We start from the raw sequence: 24,193 nt of genomic DNA on the forward strand, positions 1-24,193 counted from the left end.
ATGCTTCAATTCACATGTGCTTTAGGTATCAAAAACCTGTATTTCCAAAAACAAAATTGTTTGGGGAAGAGTTTGACATTTCAAAATAAAGCAACCTAGTACGTATTGTGGGAAATGATTTGGAGAGAATCCATTACACATATTTTACAATTTTAAAAATTTGCACGTGTTTGTGTACATAAGACTTACATGTGGTAGAGGGCTTCCTCTTTATTACACAGCATCAGGGGTCACTGATCATAAACTACTTGGTTAAATTCAGAGACATCATTTATAAGACAGCTGTGAATGTTGTTCTTGGGAGCTGTGTTGAACCCTGGCTTAGGGAGGGACGTACCATCATCTTTTCAGAGTTTAGGGTAGTTAAAGGTTTCAGCCCTGCCTTGCCTTCACTTATTTGATTGACCTGTGTGGTTTGCACTTTGGGACAGAAGAGTGGAGACTGCTGTGCCCTGCTGGCCCAGAAATTTCTGCTTGACAGTTAGACATCTTGGCATTGCTGTTTATAGAGGTCATCCCACTCTGCTGACTAGGCGGTCTTTTTGCAAAAGCAATGCAGCAGCATATTATAAAATCCCTGAAGTGGTGGTAATTTGGGCCAACCCAGGATCTGAAATAGGCAAAGGTTGTTTTCATTGTCCTTACTTATCCTCCGGTACCTTTTTTCCCTCCTGTGTGAAATCTTGTCTGCATCCCCATCACCCACTCCCCAAGCTCCCAGGCACTCAGTGTCCTCTGGCCCTCCCTAGTCTGCAGAGATAAACCCAGGGAATGGACATAAGCTAAGGCTAGGACGTGTACACTTTGGGGAGACTTAAAATTATATACCTTTGGGGAAAAAGTAATTTAGGGCAATTCTCTCTGATTATGTGGTGCTTTGGGGAAGTACACACTTTACATTAAAAGGAAATAATAAGCTTCTCAACAACAAAGATTGCGTGAGATGCAAGGTGAACAAAGAACCACGCCTTGCCTAGTAGGTACTTAGAAACTTTGCATAGTTGAAGTATTAATGTTCTGTTAAAAATAGGTTAGAGATCAGACAACTTATGGGTGAGACACTTATTCTTTAGAAGGTCTTTTTCTCTGTTTGTGAATTCATCTATAGTAGATTGCCTTGTGCTTTGCTTATGAATAACCACAACCTAGTTGAAATGATGGCATTTTAGCTAATAATACTATAAAATCACTTCTTTCAACAACCTATGTCAAAATATCCTGATTAAATAATTCCCTTCTCATGAATACATACCACTTAAATTTTCTCAGTGGTCAATAGCCACACTTCAGTGAGTCTCTTTTATGAGCTATCATAATAAATTTTAGTAATTGCTTCTGAGGGTTATGCACCTTTGTCTCTAAGTAGGAGGCATGAATTTCCATTTCTAACTGTCCACCCACCATGTTGACCCACTGACATTTCAAATGTACCGTGTTCACAAAAGAATTCTGCATCTTGCTCCCAAATCTCTTTCTCTTTCTGGGTTTTCTATATTTTCTTAATACCACTTTTATCCTCTTGGTAACTCAAGCAAGACAAACAGGTAAATATAGTTGAAAAAATGAAAATAGAAAATGAGTGTTGTAATCAAAGAGTGAGTAAAAGTTGTGGGACAACCAGGAAGGGTTGGGCAAATCATTCCTGATACTATAACATAGTGTATTCGAAATATTCCACTCCATGTTAGTTTCTTGTCGCTGCCATAAAGATAGTGACTTAACACAAATGCATTATCTTACCATTCTAGAAGTGAGACGTCTAAAATGGGTTTGTGAGGCTGCATTCCTTCCGGAAGCTCTAGCAAGGAATCTGTTGCCTTAAACAGTTTCTGGAAGCTACCTGCTCTCCTTGGGTCACAGCCCCTTCTTCACATCACTCGGACCTCTGCTTTCCTCATCACGTCATCTCTGACCTTGACTATCTCTCTTTCACTTGTGATTACCTTGAGCCCACCCAGACAACCCAGGATCATCTAGGATAATCTCCACAACTCAAGATTCTTAATTTAATCACATCTGCAAAGTCTGCTTTGCCACATAAGGTAACATGGTTACACATTCCAGGATTAAGAAGTGGACATCTTCAGATGGCCATTATTTAGTTTACCACTTACCATAAATCACCAGTCTGTCTGTCCAGCTACTGTCTTCCCCTCCACTCAGGTGAACTGAACACTTCATTAGTCCACCATGCTTTCTTCATATCTTTACTTATGCCGTTCTTGCTTTTGAGGATAAAATCCTTTCATCATCTGTACATTTCCAAGGCTTTCCCAGCAAAGTCAGTTATATCTACATCTAGAATCTCTCCCTGACCCTTGCTTGTAAGAAGTAATTTCCTCCTCCTCTGAAATTCCGTAATACTCATCTCTGCTTTTTATGACTCCTATACACAAATGATTTTAGTGCAAGGTGGAAAACAATACATCTTCTCCCCTTCCTGACTGTGAGGTCCTCAGGGACTTATTCTGCATCTCATTTATAGTTGCACATCATGCTCACCTCCACCCCACCTCCAGATCATTGCCCACTGTGGGTGCCCAGTAAATTTTTTCTTGAAAGGTTTAGTGAATTTCCAGAAATCACCCCATCATTTTGTCAGAGTCATGAGACCCGAGGGGCATGCGCTCCAACTCCCTAAATACTTTTTTTAACTATCCAGCACAGTGCTGTCCATAGTTGAAATATAGGTTGTTTTCTTTCCTCTCCTTTTTTTCAGGTACATTGCTTGTTGAAAATATTATGAAAATTACTAGACTTCATTGCTTTTTTAAATATATAATTATATGTAAAAGATTTTATTTTCTCAGAAGAAAATTTATGACTCAGAAAAAGGGAAATAAAGTTTCAGCACTCCTATAATTACAAATGACAATGTTATTGAAATGCAAAATTTCAATTTTTAAAAAGTCAGGGAAGGTGTTGTTTTTTTAAAGCATTCATTTCACTTAGTTATTCCTGCATATCTAATTGACAGAAATTACAAGTTACCTTTCTCCCACTTTTCTCCTCTACTGAGATCTTAAAAATGAGTTTCATGTCGACTTTACAGATTTGACAGATGTTACCACCCTCTTCAATCACTGCAAGGAATGTGTATCCTTAGCTATAAGACATCCAAAGGTGCGAAGGAGATTGGAAAGAAAGATCATTTTCTCTCCCTTCTCCAGGTGTTTTCCTGTCACCCATGAGTGTTCAGTCATTCCTTTGAGTTGGGTGAAATTATGAGAACTACACCTTAACATGTCGATATTTCACTCTCCTGCAGCATTGGATGTGAGGCACTGGTGTGACAGAATCCTGTTTTTCACACTTCGGTGATTTTTCCACGGTGCCATGAGCAGAGTGAAAGAAAACTGCTAACCTGTGTACTAACTTCTAGACCCTCGCTCTCACCTTTTGCCTTACACAAAGCAGAGCACTCTATAGTTTGCCCATATCATCAAATGACTGTTTTGAATGAGAGTGAATGAGCATGACTGGTCCAGGGAGTCATTTTAATGGCTGTGGGGTTGCCTCTGGACTGCAGGTTGACCACATTCTACCTTTGGTTCCTTGAAGTAGTTCCCCTCTCTGTGATGATTTCATGTGGCTTGACATGCCCGTAGCAGGTTGTGACCACGTGACCTCTGAGATGGCGGAATTTCCCCCCAACTCTCAGCTGTGTGGTTTAAGCATACTCTGACTTTCAAGAGTCAAAGTGCACTGGATGAGATAAATGTTGAATAATCTGGTACTGTGCCAGCTGCCAGTTGTCTGTGGATGGAAGCTATTATTCTAGTGCTTTCCTAGAACATTCTAAAACTAAACCTCTTAGACAGTTTTTGTCTTTGTTATTGGTCGTATTGCTTTGAACATATCTGAGACAAAGAAAGAAAGAAACTGCCTGCTGGATTCTGCCTCCACATAATAAAATTTTGAACTGTTGGGTTCTGAAATAAGAAAGCATGCTGCTGGCATCATCATCACACTGGAAAGGAAGTCTGGGCTCCAGCCACGCACCTCCATAGGCATTAATGAGAAGTGTCCCCTTACTAGGCTTCATTACTGCTTCCTGAGGGGCTCCTCTTATGAGAGAAAAGGCGGGAGTCCCAGTGTGATTCTGGAGAAGTGGTGGTTTATTGCCCACCCCTCATTACCCAGCTGCTGTGTGTTGCTGAGGATGGTTCTCCCTGGGTTCAGGGCAGGAAATTAGATAAGACCATCTGATGGGCCTGTGACTTTCAAAGGATGACACGAGGCAGCAAATATCACAGCCAGTTCTTCTCAGAGCCCTCCAAGATAAGCAAATGTACCATTCACTTGAGTTAAGGACATAAGTTTAGATGTCCTATCAGAGGCATTTGGGGGCAAAATTCAGAATCTTCGGGATTTGTATCTGCTATAATTGATCACCTATTATTTTTCTGTTTATTAAAAAGAACTTTCTCCAGATCTGTGTTTTTAAATCTATTTATTTTCTGCATGTATTTGCTAAGTAGGCAAGAGACATTTACTTAGTACTTATTTATGACAATACTACCTTGATTGAGCTGGTCTGTCCAAACTTTGTTATCACTGAGTTACCTGCAAGCCAGTAGAGAGAATTAGGAACCAACCCTCAGCTGTAAATTAATAAATGTGGACAATGGTGAAGCTTGCTACTTGTGCCAACAATCGCCACCACTTAGATCCTTGCGTTCCACATCCAGGGCCCTTTGTGAATCAGGAATTAGGCATGATATGGTGAAAAAGATTATCACTGACGTTAAAAATCCAATAACTAGTAAACTCATCCTCCATTTATTCCTTCCTGCTCCCCACCTCCCAGATTAACCCATTAGTAAGTTCCACCACACTGACTTTGAAAAAGTCCCTTCTACTCACCCCTACCGCTACCATCCTCAGGCAAGCCACTGTCATCTCCTGCCTGCACTGCAAAACCTTAACTCATTTCTCTGCTTCTCATCTACTCTGCAACCCCCATAACACATTCTTCATTGATCACTCAGGAGGATTTTTAAAATGTGTAAATAAAGTGCTGTTATTCAGACCTTCGATGATTTTCCATTACACTTAGGATGAAGTCTCAGTCCCCTACCTAGCCTACAGCGCTCCCATCTGATCTCTCCTGCTTTCTCTCTTGCTCATTGACCATTCTTGGGTGCCACACTATTTTCTGTCCTTCAAACACTACAAACACTTTCCAACCTCAGGGCCCTGGCATAATTGTTCCCTAGAACTTGCATGCTCTCCCCTGAGGTCACAAGTTGACTTCTTTTGGTTCTTCAAGTCCAAGAGCCTTTCCACCAACATCCAATATAAAGCACCCTCCACTTTACCCTGTTCTGTCACCCTTTGATTTGTGTTGTTTATTTATTGCTTCATTGGTTCAATGGTTAAAAGAAAAGAGCAGCCCCAGAAATCTTGGAACTGGCCTAATCCACACAGTGAGGCCTCAGTGTCATTAGAAGCTGGCCTGGAGCTCACAGGTATATCACATTATTTGCAGTTGGACAGAAACAATCTCACAGAATACCAACATGAGGCAGATTGCTCTGAGACCAAGATCAAGTGAAACGGAACAGGACCACATTATTATTTTGTTTAAAAACAGTTGAAATCAAGGTCACTGTGCACCCCCACAAAACGCAAAACTGTCTTTTGGGTCAAATGAGTGACCACCCCTTATCTACCAGTCATAGCTCCAGCCTCGCTCTAGTCTGCTCTTGCTGTAGATGAGGTTTATTGAGATACCCAGATCATTTGTAGGATGACCTCCACTTCCTGACAGCATCCAGTCCAGAACAAAGCCCAGCTTTCTTCCTTTCTTTTTTTTTTTTTAACATTTTCTATTGATTTATAATCATTTTACAATGTTGTATCAAATTCCAGTGTACAGCACAATTTTTCAGTTATACATGAACACATATATATTCATTGACACACTTTTTTCTCTGTGAGCTACCGTAAGATTTTGTATATATTTCCCTGTGCTATACAGTATAATCTTGTTGATCTGTTCTACAATTTTGAAATCCCAGTCTATCCCTTCCCACCCTCCGCCCCCTTGGCAACCACAAGTTTATATTCTATGTCTATGAGTCTATTTCTGTTTTGTATTTATGCTTTTTTTGTTTGTTTTTGTTTTTGTTTTTGTATTTTAGATTCTACATATAAGCGATCTCATATGGTATTTTTCTTTCTCTTTCTGGCTTACTTCACTTAGAATGACATTCTCCAGGAGCATCCACGTTGCTGCAAATGGCATTATGTTGTCAGTTTTTATGGCTGAGTAGTATTCCATTGAATAAATATACCACATCTTCTTTATCCAGTCATCCATTGATGGACATTTAGGCTGTCTCCATTTCTTGGCTATTGTAAACAGTGCTGCTATGAACACTGGGGTGCAGGTGTCATCCTGAAGTAGGGTTCCTTCTGGATATATGCCCAGGAGTGGGATTCCTGGGTCATACGGTAAGTCTGTTCCTAGTATTTTGAGGAATCTCCATACTGTTTTCCACAGTGGCTTCACCAAACTGCATTCCCACCAGCAGTGTAGGGTTGTCTTTTCTCCACAGCCTCTCCAGCATTTGTCATTTGTGGATTTTTGAATGCTGGCCATTCTGACTGGTGTGAGGTGATACCTCATTGTAGTTTTGATTTGCATTTCTCTGATAATTAGTGATATTGAGCATTTTTTCATGTGCCTATTGATCATTTGTATGTCTTCCTTGGAGAACTGCTTGTTTAGGTCTTTTGCCCATTTTTGAATTGGGTTGTTTGGTTATTTCTTATTAAGTCGTATGAGCAAAGCCCGGCTTTCTTTAACATTGCTCTACTAATACAAGCCCAAACTGTTTACTAAGTCTTTCCTAACACCGTCTTCCTGAGACTTGTCCTGGTTCCCTGCGATGTGTGTTCTCTCTTGCTACAACAATTAATAAACCCAGCTTGTTCAACTGAAGGTATTCCTAGTGATCTCTGGCTGAAGGATGCTGACTGACAGTGGTGTGATGGGTGGCTGCTGGCTTTCTGACGTTTTCCTAACTAGAAGATGGACTGTCTTAGAGCAGGGCCTTGCCTTGTTCACCATTGTATCCAGAGCCTTAAACAGATTTGCAGTTCAGTAGACCAAATACTTATTTGTTGAATGACTTATTTGGTCTTTTTTTAAAATGGAGATTAATAAGCCTTAGAGCTGTGACTTTCAAATACAAATCCTTGGCTCAGAGACCCCAAGGTTCCAGCTGTTGGATTGCAACCTGCACCAGCAATGTACGTCCTTTATTTGCTTTTTATAGGCAGATGACACACAAGTTGTTGAACTTGAATTTTCATGATACAATTAAAGGCTACCTACCATATTACTAAAAATTAAACAACCTTAGCATTTATAAGCTAAAAATAGCACACAGTTACAATTAACTTAAAATTCAAACTGAATGGAATCTGACTGCCTCATTCTACTAAGCAGTGTCACTAAGCTCCCACTGCATGTGCACGTGAAGGAGTGGTAGGAAATCCTATCTGACTGGTGTGGGGTAGCCTTTTCAATTGATAATACTTTTGCTTTTTAATTAATAATAGCTTTGCTTTTTAAATTAATTTGTTATAAGTTTAGTTTCAACATCTACAGTTTAGTTTATTTGAGCTTCTTTAATTCTATTGAATGACACATAATGGTATCAACTAACATTCGTCAGTAATCAAAATTTCAGACACTTGTTTTTACAGTTCAAATATTAACCATCGACAAATCTCCCCCCATCCTTTGCTTCCCAAATCTACTTGCATAGTGACACTTCAATCTACTGTTAAGTGTCCGCAGGTAAGATAGGCAGGTGTGGGGGCTCCTTTTCTACCTACGTGGGTCAGGAGCAAAATCAGTTTCGGATGAAATACCTGAGAGTATTCTGGTTATGGAGTCACTGAGCCTTGAGGCCTTGTGCTTTGTGGTTCAGCCATGAGTATAGATAGTGTAGATTTCCTCTGAAAGTAGGAGGCAACTAGCGTATCTGCTGTCCTATGAATCGTGACAAAGGAAAAGCCAATCAGATGTGTGACCCCTCTTTTCATTTCCTAATCCAGCAGCTATTTTGTTTATCCACTCAGATTTTATAGCAAGGAAGAGCCTTTTTCTTTTAAACCATATACTGTTTTTATGACAGAATAGTCAAAACACTTGTCTGACTACCAAGACAGTGGCAGGCACTAAGTCTTTCTCTGTGGGTTTCCCCAGATTCGAAAATAATAGAACCACTTTGTAAGAGTCAAAGAAATTATTTATTATGTAATAAAGCCTTTAATTTAGGAGGACTGTTGCATTCTTTAATTTATATTTTGCCAACCATCCCACTCTGCAGCAATTCAGCAGGGATAAATGTAAAACTGTTTCATTTCTGAGTTACCACGTGGGTGTCTCTCAAAGGATCTGATTTTGAAGTAGAATAAATACAAATAATAATGATAGTTGTTGCTTTTTTTCCCATGCATATAAATGTGAAATGTCAGTTTTTAATTAATTCAAACTGTCATTTCCTTCCATGTTATTAGCTTTCAGTTGTTTCATAATTATGAAACTACAACCAAATGCACAGATTGAAATATTGTCTGTCTTAATGCATCAGGGAAATTTTTATGGGAAAAAATGTTATAATGACGTCCCTAGAATTCTAGCTTCTCGTTTAGTATTTCTCTTCCAAAAGTCACAGGTGCTTCCTGGCGGAGGGGTGCGGGGGGGGAAACTTTGTTTCATCTGGAGTACATTCAGATACAATTAGCTTCTTTTTCTGTTTAAGTAGAATGCTGACATAATGTGCTTACAACCTAACAAACTGTACAAATGCTACTATTATGGTAAATATTTTAAGGGTCTTTTAAGGGACCCTAAGACATCATGAGTTTCAATTAATAATCAGTAGATCAATTAATTACATGTTATATGTTGATGGTAGACTGTGGTTCTGGGCAGGGCTACTGTGCTGTAAACGCTGCCTAAGACTGTGAGACACAGTCTTCTCTATTAGGAAGCTTTCAAATAGGGAAACAAGAAGAATACGTGGATGTACCGAAAATAATAACACACCAAAAGGTAATAATGAATGTATTTTCTAAATATTGTGAAAATTTTGGAACAGTGATTCTCAAAACCATGGGACATTTTAAATATTTGGTTTAATAGAAGACATTTGGTTGCTAATATCTATTTCTGGATGCAATCTGTTGCAAAATTACATGTTATTTAGTCTCAGAAAAACTCCACTGTACTTTTGTGAAAAAAAAATGAGAACAAAAAAGGCAAATAAGTTCTAGTAGTATTAGTGGGGGGCGGGGTAGAGGGTGGGAAGGGATAGACTGGGGTTTCAAAATTGTAGAATAGATAAACAAGATTACACTGTATAGCACAGGGAAATATACACAAAATGTTATGATAAATCACAGAGAAAAAAATGTGACAATGAGTGTGTATATGTCCATGAATGACTGAAAAATTGTGCTGAACACTGGAATTTGACACAACACTGTAAAATGATTATGAATCAATAAAAAATGTAAAAAAAATAATAATATATTATAGTATTATAATAATATATAGTATAGTGGCATAATAATATATAATAGCATTATCATAATTAATAATTCATAGTATTATGAGAATAGTTTTGACTTCCTTCCTTCCTTCCTTCCCTCCCTCCTCATTTACTTCACAAGCATTTGTAAATGTTTAATACATGCCAGGCCCTGTGCTAGAGGCCGAGGTTCCCAGGACGAGGTGCACAGAGGCTCAGCCTTACAGTTGCTAATAACCTAGGAAGAAGGAAAGGAAATATGCAAACAGCTACAACTAACTGAACTATTTGATAAGTGCTAAAAATGGCACGATTACAAAGTGCTGTGGGAACACAATGGGAATGATGACTAACTTTGCCTAGTGGCTTTGAGAAGACTGCAAGAAAGAGTGGCATTTGAGCTTGATATAAAACAACGTGTAGGAGTCTACCAGAAGTTTTTTTTTAAATGAGAAAAGGGCATCTCCAGATAGAAAAGACAGCATGTTCACACCCGTGAAGATGTAATAGAACATAGCAGGCTGGAGACAACGTGAAAATTAGAACAAGTCTTCTGAAAAGTACTTTGGCAGATTGTTTCAAGATCTGTAAAAACACTTATGTCTTTAGATCAGTAATCCCACTTATGGGAATTTATCTTATGAAAAAAAATACAAAGAAAAAAGTGTTATTTATAATAGCAGAAACACAAAATAGAGATGAATTTATTATCTAAAAAATACAAAATGTTTATGTAAATTATAATACATCAGTTTGACTATTGTTATTAGAATGATAATAATGACATTCTAAGTCAAGATGGAAAATGTCAATGCCATTACATTAAATTATAAAACTAGATCTTTATTATTGCAACTATTTAAAATCATGTGTATGTACAGATAAAAAATGGAAAAAATGTGAAATGAATATCAAAGCAATAAAAACAACATCAAAAACAATAGGAAGTTTGGTGACAGTGGTGGGCTTGGGATTAATTTTTTTTCATAGATTTACTTTGAGGCGATGGAGTAGTCGTATTGACTAACTCAACTAAGGCTTATTGACCATTTCTTCTGTGCTGTAAGCATTTTATCGGTCCTCCAGTTGGAAAGATAAAAGAGCTTATCATTTATGTAACAAATTTAATTTTTTTTAAAGAAAAGCACTTTTGCACCTCCATGCCTTCGTTAAAATAATTACCTGTACCTGTATCTTTTTAGACCCAAATTGAATGCAGTTGGTTGCAGGAAATCATTTCAGAAATTATTCATCCCATCGTTTCCAAGCTCCCTCTAGATTTTCCAGCCTCAGCTACACGTAATGTTTTGTTCTCTTTTTTTTCCAATTGTTCTTTTTTTCTTTTTGCCTCCCTTGCTCCTTTCCCTCCTCCCTTCTTTCTTCTCTTTCTGCCTCCTAACAGATTTGACTATGGACTATGACTTTTTGATTAATGCTTTTCATCAGTCAGCCATCAAAAATACTAGGTCACAGATGCCTGTTTGGTAAAAGGCATTGTCCTCCTCACAGCATCCTGAAATAATCAGTTCCTTATTAAACTTGAGTTTGGATCAACATGAACAATTAGTCATCCTTCTGTCAAAATAAAAGAAATGAATAGTTTGCTGAAAAGCTCAGAAAAAAATTTAAACGAGTTAGGGACTGGCAGTATACACCCTAAAAGAATTAGTCAGCAAAGAGCATGTTTCAGCACCATTACCCTTTGACCTTAAACTAGCCCACCTAGAAGCCAGCTGGGAGCAAAAAATAACCAGAGGATTTCTGTACGATGCACTTCCCTTTGTCTTCATGAGTTACTGCCGTGTGCGAAATAGACTGGGGGTTTCTTTCTGGGTGAATTTATTCTCATAAATAATTAGAGAAGCTTTGATGTGATTTTAATGGGTTCTGATCTCATAAAGGAAAGCTTACTTTCTCTAGAGATCTAGAGAGTCATCCTAAGAAAACCTTTCTCAGTACAAATGAATTCTTAGGACCTGTAAAAGCACCCTGCTTGGAGACCTGCGTATTCATGGTTCCTGATGGCAGTAGTGAGGGTAGGGACCAGTTCAGCCAGGTGCCATATCTATAAAAGGGTCATTTATTCTTCTAAATGCTACCATTTGCACATTTCTTCTCTGCACATTAAGCTTTCTTGCTCAAACATGTTTTCAACTAAAATATTCTTTAGGTTGTAAAAATCCAATTTGGGAAGCTATCCCTTAATGGATAGCTCTAAAGCATCTGCATTTTTCTTTTTTTGCTGTGACATTGATCTCTGTTCCAGTTTCTCTCTTGGTTAACACTATTCCCACTACTTTTTCATTTTACTCTTTAAAAAAAAAGCTTCTCATTTCCACTCTTTAGAAATCCTGTTGACATGGCTTTTCCTGAAAAAGAATTCTCAACTTGAAACTCTAAGATGATCTGAGGTTCTTAAATTAATGAGATATGGGGTGCCTATTAACGATGCAGACTTTTGGGATCTATCTCAGTAAGAGAATCATTCTCTAGGGAAGGGCCCAGAAATCTGGATATTTAACATGTTCCTTCTTAGTTCTTTTGCATACTAAACTTTGAGAACAGCTACTCTAGAGCAAGCACTAGGAGTCATTATGATTTGGAAAGAACATTTAATATGCAGTTTGTAGACATTCAGTTGCTAGATTCACGGATATAGATGTTATTTAATCCTTCTGCGTCACAGTGTCTTTTATTTTCAACATTAGTATATTACATCTTAGAATACAGTGTTACTGAAAAGATTATATGAGGCGATGGGTTTTTTGTTTGTGTTTATACTTTGCAAAAAGCACACATGCCTAGAGAAATCATCAGTGTAAAAAGCAGAGAAGAATAAGGGCACCATAAGATTTAGAACATGTGAAGTTTTACTTGTTTAGGAGTTGATTCACTTCTGACCTCTAATGCGTACTTGCAAATATTAAATTAGTAATTAACAGGAGTTTAATAGTGCTCCATGTCTCAAACTAGGGCTGCCATTATAGGGAAGAAAATGCAAAAATAATAAATAAAATAAAATAAAAGCAAAAATAATAAAAATTTAAAACTAAGATAACCCACTGTGGGTTTTTTTTTTTGGTACTCTTAAAAAATGAGAATGGTCCAGAATAATTTCCCTATTCTATATTCTCTCACAACCAGAGCTTACTTCCTGACATATGTCTTTTAAAAGTCACTCATGCCTCCTACTTCCCCATTCATGACTGTGGGTGCAAATATAGCCAAGAGAATTTGCATTAAAAAAAATCTTCAGCCACCACTCACATTCTTCTGGAAGGAGGAGACTCAAAGCTGCTTCTTTTGTATTCCATATCCTATAAATGTCCAGTGGAGGACCATACTGTCTTTCCCGGGTAGCAAAAGTTTTCAGTGACTTAACTCAGCATCAGTGTGGGAGGGAAGAGGCTTTGGAGCCATTTGCTGTCTCTTATTGGACATCAGCGTTTCCTTTTCGTCTGATTCTTACTCTGGTTGATAATTATGGTGGTTTTCCAAATCTTGAAACTTGCCAGTATCATGTTCACCCATTGACTAGAATGGGATAGAATCCCACTCTCACTTAATTTAAGCTAAGTTATTTAACTTCTTTGCATCGAAATCCTTCATCTGTGAAATTGTGAGGAGTTGGACTAGGAGAGCTATAAAATCTCTTGGTGTTGTAAAAATCTATCTAGTTTTAGGAAAATTATGATGTGGAGTCTTCTCCCACACCGCAGAGTACGTAATGGGATCTGTGGATCTGTGGCTCTTTTTTCTGATCTCTTTCTTTCTTCCTCCTTCCCTCCCCCCTGCTTTCCTGCAATATTTCCCTGTCAAAAAAGAGCATTCATTTGGCTTGAAGCTGCTCCAGTGTCATAGCGTTCCAGGTGGCTCTGTATCTCAGCCCTGCTGCACTGACCCCGAACGCCACAGGCTTGGCGAAGTGTGGAAATTGGCGTGACAGCAGTCACAGAGGGAGAGTGCCTGAAGCTGGTCCTGAAAACTCGTTCCCAGAAACCTTATCGGTGGATAGAAAACCTGGGTGGGGGCCTGGAGACCAGAACCTCTGACCTTGTTCCTCGGGGGATACAGTGGCACTCTGCCTTCCTGCCAGCTGTGATGCGGAGTGGTCCAAAATAGGATTTGACCACTTGCTTGTTTACAAGCCCAACTGTGTGGACTGTAAAGCAGCCTAAGACCATAGGTAGCCTAAGAAGTTTAATTTGAGGGTCACAAAATAGGCCATCCCCTCTTCACATATCCCCTCCCCCAATAGCTCTCCAGTGATCCCTGTGAATATTACCTTTTCTGGCCACATCTTTAAAAATTCAAGTATGCGGGGGGGGGGGGGGGGAACAAGGCCCTCAAGTCTTTTGTATTGTTAATTTCACTGAGACCTTTTGTTTAAGTAAAAACATCACTGGAGAACAGATTACTTAACCTGTTAACAGCATTTGAGCAAGTTGACCCCAGTGTGTTTTCTGACACACTTTTTACCTTCTGTAGGCTTCTAGGTCACCATAGTTGGATTTTTCCCTCCTATCTGCATCCTCATTTGCTGTTTCTTCCTTTTCTCCATGACTTCCTAAGTTTGGTGTGACCCAGGGCCAGGTCCTCGGTTCTCGGCTCTTCTCTACCTAAACTTACGTCCTGACCACTTCACAATACAGTTCACAGTACAGAATACTTCTTTCGTTTTAACGTCTTTGTAAATAAGGTAGAGAAGCCTAGTGTTGAGAGCGTGGTTTCTCCATCTCAGTACCATGGACATCTAGGGCCAGGTAACGCTTTGTGGTGGGGACTGTCCTGTGCATTGTCAGATGATGAGCAGAGTCCTTGGCTGCTACCTGCTAGATGCTGGTAGCAACCCCCTCCCCCACAAGTTGTGACAACTAGAAATGCTTCCTTACACTGTCAAATGTTCCCTTGGAGGCAGACTCAACCCCCACCAACCACTGATTTAGAATAATTTAGGGTGAATCAAAAAAATCCTTTAATCATGCATATTATAAACCTTTGACTTAATTTGGCCAAATTTTTTTTAAGTTTATATTTCTTAAAGTTATAGGAATCTGAATAACAATAAAAAAAGAGTCATAATAGATTCTATAAACCAGGCTCTAGTTTTGGGATAAAATAAGCTTGTGCCAGTTAGGAAATAGAAGGAAATGGATTTCATTTTGTGTTTAGCCCTACACCATTACTGATAAAGATATACATGTTATTTTGTCCTCAAAGCAGTGGTAAACAACATCCTAAATTAAGATTCAGGTTTAGCTCTGTGCTGCTTGATAATTACATCCTGCTGAGAAAACTAAGGCTTGGAAGGGTTAACCTGCCCAAGCTCAGGCGGTCAGCTAAATCGTTTACTTCCCAGTCCTTTACATTCCTACTACCTCTAAGAATCTGAGCAAATTTAGGTGAATCGTCACTATAAGTTGTAAAGCTCTTAACACGTGTAAATTTGTGTTGTTCTCTGCATTCAGAGATGAAAGAGCTAGAAGTTAATATGAGACGTGGAGGTCTTCAGCCAAGACTGCCAGAACCTCCATCTGGCAGCCCTCTTCTCGCCCACGCTGACCCTGTTTTCTTCTGATGAAAAAAAAAAACAGGCCATCCTTCCCTCTGTCTCTCCCCCTTTCCCCTCATCATTTTTGCTTAAAACATCTACCAGTCATGTCCTTTTAAATCTAAATGAACATAGATGCCATCATTTAATTAATTTTAAATGAGAAAAGTAATACATAGACTTGATGAAAAAACATACAAAATGTTACCTAACAAGACTATGCCACAGTCCCACCTTTGAACTCAGCCCCCCTCCTCATATTTCAGCATTATGAGCTGATATTTTATGTCTTTATGGAAATTTCCTCTGCATATGCAGCTATGTATTTGTGTGTGTAAATATGTGTGTGGTGTGTATATTAAATAATTTAAAATATGTACCTTTAATTTTTGTTTACAGAATGGTACATATTAGAGATTTCTTCATATAAGAATATTTGAATTTACCATGTTATATTGTACAGCTGCAGAGTATCTGGACTGTAAGATGTAATTTACCTGGTCAGTTAATGATTGATGACTAGATTTCGACTGTTAACAGTAGTGCAATACACAGGTTTGATGTTGGTGCTTTATTATTATTGTTTTCTTTCTGATAAATGCTCTGAGCCCTAATCTTTTCTTTTAAAAGAACAAAGTTTGACTGTTGAGGGTTATGTTGTGGAATAAATAGGCCAAATAGATAGAATGGGCACAAAACAACATGTATTTTAAAGAACTTGAAAAATACTTTATTATTTCCTGATAGTCAATCAATATTGAATAAAGGAAAGAAAGGGTAAAAAAATTGCAAAAAACTTGACGGAGTTCAATCTTTCAGGGATGTGTTTTAAAAAATAGATGCCAAGACAAAATGAGCTTTGGAATTCCAACACTCTGAAGCTCAGGGTAACTGACTTATAGTGACAGACCTATCAGCATTTAGTCTCAGATTTTTTTTCATAAGTAGTGTTGAGTGGCTCTAAAAGGAATTAGAATTAAAATCCTCGAAAATACATGGATATAATGAAAAATGGGCCATGAAGAACAATAAAGACAGGTGCCCCAGTACTCTTTCTGATATAAATGTTGTTCCTGAAGATCATTCAGTGTTTATTTGGAGCTTTGTTAAAAATCTCTACGTTACTGTCGTTTGAAACACACCATGGTCTCATCACGTAAAACCTTCCCTGTCAGACAGGATACAGTCACCTCAGTTACCTTGGAGAGCTGTGCAGCGTGTCTGATGCTACAGAATGATCTGCAGGTGCAGGTGTGTTGGGGGATGTGTTTCCATGTGGTATTCCAGATGTGGAGCCTTTGCATATGGAATTATTTTACATTTTAGGGGAAAGGCAAAACATAAATACACATTTCCAACACTGGATAACTCATTTGTTTTTTTCAGGCTTTGGAAAGCATAGTGCACATCTTCTGGTGCTTGTTTGTGTTTCTTTTTGATGATCAATAAAATGACATATTTATTAGGACTTAAATTGTCTTTAAAGAGGAACAGCTCCAATTGGCAGAAGAAAATAACAGCATAGTAATGCACTTCTTAATGTTGCATAATTGCCTTTACAAAATTATCCTATAAAAATACTCATTATAAACGGGACATTCAAAAGAATGTCATTCATTAACTTGGAAATAAAATTATAATTACAGTTATAAAACTTGGAGGCGATTCTGTTGGGAGAGTTGCATGCTGATTGCACGGTTCAAGGCTTTAGATTTAATATTAGGTGAAAACATGATAATCGTCTAAAGGGAAGCATATCAGAAGGGTTTAAGGGCTGGGTGTTAAAGAAAAAAATAGTTTCCTTTCTGCTGGGCGATCACACGGGATTAGAAAGTAATACAGAGAAAATTCCCCGTGCTTGAGAATCGGTCTTTATTTGGGTCAGGGGTTTAGGGGATGTCCCTTCCCCTCTGCAGTCACAGCCAGAGAGGAAATTCAACAGCAGCGACTGCCTAGACTTTTTGAGCCCGGCGCGGGCTGGGCTGTGTACCAACAGCCCCGACAACTGCAGACGGAACTGCAGCATCCCTTCCTGCAGTAGCGCAGCAGCCATTGGCTCCTGGGTGGCACGTGACCACCAGAGCCTTTTCTGTGTCTTTTCTCGCCCATCTGTGTGCAGGGCACTGATAGGCCAGGCTGATGCGCAGGCAATTTATCATCTTGATCTCCCACTGAGTCAGGGAGCTCTCCTGTCACCAGTATTGATTTCAGAGGATGGACTAAATTTCCTAGGATTTCCATTAAGAATTAAGAAAAAAGCTCTAAGCACGCAGGGTAGCCAGACAGACATGGATATGAGATGGCACTGTGAAAACTCGCAGGTAGCTTCTTCTATCACAGCCGGTGCTCAGCACAGCTCAGAACTGCAGCATGCAGGGTTTAAGCTACTAGAAGCCTGAGAACAATCATAATGAAATTAAGAATAAACTCTTTTTTGGATAAACTAATTTTAAGGTTTAGATTAAAATATCTCTTCTTGGAGATTGCATGTCAAATTTCTGCACGCTCTATATGAAATGTAGAAAGATTGTTTTAAATTTTTAAATGTCCTTAAACCCTGAGCATGGTTGCTTCTACTTTTGTTTGCTGCATTTTGTGAGCTTCAGAGGTTTTTCAGCATGCTTGTGGCAGAAACAACCAAAAATTGTGTGTGTGTGTATGTATATATATATGTATATATGTGCTAAGTTGGTTCGAGTAAAAGCATGAATAAAAGCTGCTTTCAATACTTGCCAGACTGCTTTATTATTGTTAATGACTTGGTGATAATTTTGCCTAAATATGCTTAGATTCTGACCATGCATGCTTTTGCGGCAGAGTGGGGTTTTCGTTGCGAATTCGTGAAGGTGGAATGTCTGAATTGAATGTCTGTTTGGTACAACAGAAAGTGCATTAGTGATCAATGATTAAACCTGATTAATTCATGGAAACATTTCGTGATGGTAAGATCTGAGTAATGTTTATTTACGATAATTAATTCTGCTTACTGAAAAAAAATGCATGTCTGGGATTAAGGAAAGTGTTTATATTTTTAAAATATAAATTTTGATTATTTCAAAGATGACAGTAAGATTTCAAGTTTTAAAAATGCCTCCTGGATGAGAGAATTGAAACCGTGTTTTGATTTTAGCTTGGGAGTGGATTCTGAAACTGCTGTTTGTGTATTCTAGAAATCATGTGCACGCTCATGTGTGTGAATTCTTTGGGTGATTGATACTCTCCTAGCTAGTCCTTATTCTCCTGAAGAGAGAAAAAGCCTTGGCATGCAAATATTTCTTGGGCCCGTGGGAATTAGAACCAGCAGAAGCAGGAGTATGGCCAGATGGGATTGGCATGCTTGGCAGGGAGTAGAGACAATGGATGGGGGCGGAGCAGATGGAGGACAGAAGGGATTGCATCTCAGAAAATGGGAGGGGGGAGAGGAGGAGTAGGCTTAATAGTGAAGGAAGCCTGGCCTCCCTTTTCAAGGGAACTTCTCATTGCATCTTTCTTTAATCATGAGATAGACTGTCATGTCTGTTGTGGCAACTATTTTTCTTTAAACTGGTAGCCCCTGCTTTCACAAATTAGGAAGGAAATCCCATGAATAGAAGTTGCTTTACCGGATTATAAATGATATGCTGTTTGCTGTTGTTTGTAACTTTTTTCTTTGCCGTATTCAGGAAAACTAAGAGAGAGCAAAATTAAAATTAAGCTATTATATTATTTGAGTTGGTGGTGTCTAAATAGAAATATGGCAATAACTACCAAACTTATTTATCAGACCTTAGATGATTCAAGCATCTATAGGGTTTACTGTTTTGTTTTTTTTTTTTCCCTAAGTAAGCTTTCAGTTTAAGAGTCCTTGCTGACTAATCTACTGTTATTTTACTTCTGGCTTATATAAATCGATGTTCATTCTAGAATAACTTTGAAGGTTTTATTTAAGTATTTGTTGATTTTATCATGAAGCCTGCGGGGTTGCCCAATGCCTAGTTCAAATTCTGCAATGAAATTAATCTCTCAGCATCCTCAATCAAGCCTCCTGTCACCCAAGCGCCCTGGGAACTGGCCACAGTCTTGGGCCAGAAAGGTCACAGAACTGAGAAAGAATGAAAATCAATTTACTTCTGAATTCTGTGATTTTAATGATTGCTTCAAAATTCTAAGGTGAACACAGACACAATTCCCAGTGCTAAGTACAACTGAATTTCCCCCAAATCATATTGCCAAAATGTACCAAGAAAACACCAATTTTAAAAGTTTAAATATTCATCTTTTGGTATGCGGGTCACCCACAGCTCACTTAATCATTTGGTTGATGGACCTTGTGTATGGAGAGGATTTCCATTTTCCGAAGGAAGTTTAGCCATGTTGCATGTCTCTTTTGACTGCCTTTTGAACCTTGGCTTGAAATTATGACCTGGATAAGAGAATGCAAACCTTTACCTTTCATAGCTTGAGATACATTTAAGATAATTTACTCAAATCATTTATATTGAGTTAAAGAATGAAGCCAATTTCTCATTTCCGCAGTCCTTTTTTTCCCATGCCCTGTCTTTGGAAATCACTGAAAGAGTCTACTAAACAGCAAAATGCTCCTCACTTGGCAAATTACTGCTAACATGTTTAGAAGGAAATAGCGCCTGCAGACAGATCTTTGGACAGATATTTATATTTTGGAGGGTTGACTGGTGTTTATTAAGCAAGATAACCCAGTGTTAAAGAATAAATATTTTCATTGACTTTACCCAATCAAGGTTGTCTAATAGGCTGAGAGCCACATTCTCCTTATGTGGCATGAAACTGGAAGAGCCCTGAAATGGTATTAAATGTCTGGTCACAATAGCATTTGGGCTCAACTGCCAAGCAAATTTCTCACCAAGACATTAACCAGGAAATGCTTACATATTTATGAAGGAATTAGTGGTGTAGCATTGGATATTAAGGATGTTTTGGGTAGTTATGATGAAATGTTACTGTCTGTGTACCTTCCATATGCTCCTTTAATTTACGAAATGTGCTCATCACAGCATCTGGGTGCATTTATATTGTACAAGTGCAATCAACTATATGATGGATGCAGTAGGCAGAATGTTAATTGATGGGAAAAGCCCTCTTAGCTTATACTTTGTAAGTTTTCAAATGGGAAAATAAAGCATGTAGCCAAGGACTTTAAGTCTTTGTCTATATTTAAGTTTATTTTTTTAAATTATGGGGAGGGGGCAGTTAGGCTTATTTTTATTTATTTGTTTAATGGAGGTACTAGGGATTGAAGCACCCACTGAGCTCTATCCTCCCCCCATATTAAACCTTAAATGTTTCAAGAACTAAGCTTACACTCTGCCCATCTGGAAAATAACACATCTGAAACAAGATTTTGCCCTGTCAAAGTTAGTGCTCTTAATTTCAGTGTAATGAGGACTAGGAAAATTCACAGGGGAACAGCCGTAGTGGATATTTCATAACATTCAGCCCATGGGGTGCTCTTTATTAATTCAGTCTTCTCTTTCGCTTCCCGTTTCCTCCACTCCCGGTCTTTTATTCCTCTGCTGCTCTACCTGTCCTTGATGGATTCAAATGCCATTTGCTCCAGACCTTAAAATTACTAAACAGAAACACTAAACTACATACGAATTCAGCAGAGTATAATGACACCAAGTTCTTACCCGTTTTTGTGTGTGTTTAGGCTTTGAATATCTTTGGTTTCTGCTAAGGTTACCGTATTGACCCAGAAACATTGATTTTACTTTCTGCTGTCTTATTTACGTTTACTTGACAGTTGATATTTGAATCTCCTGAAGGCTCCCTTCCCTCAGCCCTCCAGCACCGAGACTGGAGCCAGTCGCAGTATGATAGAGTAGATAGGCCATGTGCATTATATAGAATAGCAGAAGAGTCACGGCAGTGACAAGCCTGTGGCTGTCTTTAGTATCTCGTAGCATGAGTCCAGACTAAATAAAACCAGGAAAAAACAAAAATTCATGAGAGATGTTTTCTAGTTTTGTGTCATAAATTTTGTGTGGTTATCACTACAGCTTTCCATTTGCTCCTTAAATTTTCACCTTCATTTGAATTCACTTGATTCAGCATTGGTAACTATCTGAAAACTATTTCCCTCTAAAAAATCAATTATACATTTCTGTTTTCATTGTTGTGATGTTACGGAAACGACAGACCAGTCAAGAAACAAGCACCACTCGGAGGGTTGGAGTACTCAGATGTATTACGCCGGCGGGCTCAGAGGGGCTTCTGCTCTGAAGCTCTGAGCACCTTCAAGATGTGCACATGAGGCTTTATAGGGTAAAGTACAAGCTTGGGGTATTCGGCCAATAGGCATGGAATAGCTTTAGCAGCATCATCATCACAAAAGTGGAGGCGGGGAGGCAGCAAACCAACATTCCAAAGCCAGATATGTATCTTTGAAAATCCAGCTGGCTAGCAAAAAACATAAACAGCAAACCAACACTAAGTAACTTAGATTTACAAGTTAGTCTAGCAGAACTCAGATCAGTATTCCAATACTTAGATTTGTGAGTTATCTTGTCAGACCAGCCCAGCTTTTCCTTCACAGTGATCTCTCTCTCTCTCTCTCTCTCTCTCTCTCTCTCTCTATGTATATATATATATATATATATATAAAATGAAAAACTATTTATTACATGTACAAGATTATAGATTACATATATAAGTACTATATATAATACAAAGTATGTATATAACTCAGACTACCTTTATGACTTTAAAACACTACTACTTTATTATTAGATCAAAAATTTCGCATAGAATTTTGATTTTTTTTTTTAAAGCTCCTTATTTTGGAGTTGCATAGGGATGGCCTCGGGTGTCAATTCTCAGCAGCCCGTGTGTGAACTATCTACAAAATGGATTATCCTGTATGACTAGATGTATTTTCTAGACCACTTAACCTCCCATTGGCTTAAAAATCATTGTTTTCAATTATGTGCCATGACCTCTGTCAATTAGCACATTTAGATTTGAGTGGATCACCTATCCATTGGGTTTGTAGTAGAGCTACAATATTTTCAGAGTTGAAAGTAGTATGTGTATGAATACGTGTGTGTATGAAACACTGCTGAATATTTAGCTACTGCATAGTAGGTTTCAAGAGTACATATAAAAAAACTAGAAATTTTAGGGTAATAGCTACTCTTGGATTTGTCAAGAGTTTTTCAAAAGCCTTCAAGAAGTACACCATCTCTTTCCAGAATATTGACAAGTCTAATATATAAGGAATTACTTAGCACTTATCTCAGTGTTTTTTGTACATTTAATAGTTAAGATCTGTTAAAATATCTGCTGACTAATTAATCTCTGTCAAAACTCTGCTTGATGCTATGGGTGACTCAAAGGACAATAAGACACTTGCTGCCTCAAAAGTCCAGCTGAAGAATCAGGAGAAACACAAATAAAACTAGAGCAGTATGGAGAGCCGAACTATTTGACCCTCTAGTCTCAATCAATGAATACATATTTGCTGAGCATCTACTCTACACTTCATGGTAGTTGGGAGAAAGGAGAGTTCAGTATGGGTTAAGTAGATGCACGGAGGTTATTCTGCTTTTGTTCCCTGAGTTTGTTTGAGTACTTCTAGTTATCCAGTTACAAAATAAACGATAACACAAAATCAAGTCAAATCAGATGGGCTACACATGCCATCTCACCAGCAGCTGCCTCTGAAGTGGTATCTAGGGCACGGAGGTATTTCGGAATATGAAGCCAGGTCCCAGCTTGTCTCAGAATCAGTCTAGGTGCTTGTTTCCTGTTCTACATGTTCTCAGGACAACATATTGATTTCTTAAAAGCCAGTTTTCATGCTTTATGAATAATAAGAGTAACACAAGATCTGTGAGACTTTTTTTAACACTTTTTATTGATTTATAATCATTTTACAATGTTGTGTCAAATTTCTGTGCAACTTTTTTATCTAAAAATCACCTGCATGTTTAGTTTACATTCATTTTCTTTATTCGTTAAAATTAGCCATTGTTGCTAAGTGTTTCCCTTTAAAAGTAAGAAATTGGTTTCTTTTAACTGATGGGATGACTTGAAATATTGAGTTATTTTTCCAGCAGTAAATTAGACACTTTAGAGTAAGTATAATTGTCTCAGACCATTATGGTATAATTGAGTGTGTTTGTAAATTACTCCAGCAGTTATTTTCAGGATGCCTAATTCTACTTATTTCTCTATCTTTAACTCAGTTTTCTTTTTGAAGGGTACCCGCCAAAAGGAAAATAGAATATGGGTGGATAGAGGCAGGAAGCAAAGGTCTGGCCTTAAATGAAACAATCTTAAATAAGTGGTAATTACGTAAACAGTCTGTTCATGTTACCGAAATGGTTCTCAATTCTATTCTGTCCTCAGTAAGTAGTTTAAAATATAGTGAATACTTATGGGAAACTTCTTGAGCCATTCATTAGAACTAACTGAAATAATGCCTAACTGTAAAATATAAAACTGAATAGTTTTGATTACTTTTCAAAAATCTCAAGTTAGGGACAGTCAGCTCAGGTCACTGTTTAAAGGCAATCCTGCAACAAGGGCTTCTTAGCTCCCTGACCTTCTAATTTTCCACGTACCCAGTAAGATTTTAATTGCAATAGATGGTGTCATTTTAAACAGAAGACTACTGAAGCAGTAAAATAAAAAATACTGACTTCAGCCTCTCTCTCTCCCTAGCAATTCCTGAAACAATGCATCATCTCTGTGTATGTAGTACTTTAGGAAGAAAGATGAGGGTTTAAAATGATGAAGTAGAAACGTATATGCTTGGTTTGTTTGAAAGTCTACAATTTGAGATCATTTCTAAAAACAAGCCTTTCAGATGAGGATAATACATGGTTTATGTAAGTAAATGTTACAAAAGGTGAGGATTTATAGGTTGCTTTTTATGGTTGTGGTTGTGTTTTTTCCCTTATGAATATATCAGCATTTCTTAAAGGAAAATATTTTATAAATGCTAGTTTTGCCAACTTATATGTAATATATCCTATATGTGTAATACATAGGATTTGATCAGATCGATATGATTCTTCTCTTTTTCGTGTTAAAACAAATGTTTTCATTTGAAATAATTTAAATATAT

General features: G+C 38.0%; 1 protein-coding gene across 7 annotated transcripts in view; it reads left to right on the plus strand.

Annotated features, from left to right (window-relative positions):
* NRXN1 (neurexin 1) overlaps positions 1-24,193 on the plus strand; it is a 1,026,070-nt gene that overhangs the window by 955,005 nt on the left and 46,872 nt on the right. The window contains exon 1 of one of the 7 annotated variants that reach the window (XM_031675621.2): positions 17,235-17,426. The exons of the other annotated variants lie outside the window; for them this stretch is intronic. Coding sequence (XP_031531481.1) covers positions 17,394-17,426 — 33 coding nt within the window. The 5' untranslated portion in view covers positions 17,235-17,393. Of the gene's footprint in view, positions 1-17,234; positions 17,427-24,193 lie in introns of those variants that run through there. 7 annotated transcript variants of the gene reach the window in all.

This window comes from Vicugna pacos, chromosome 15 (assembly GCF_048564905.1).
Source record: "Vicugna pacos chromosome 15, VicPac4, whole genome shotgun sequence".
NCBI classification, from domain to species: Eukaryota; Metazoa; Chordata; class Mammalia; order Artiodactyla; family Camelidae; genus Vicugna; species Vicugna pacos.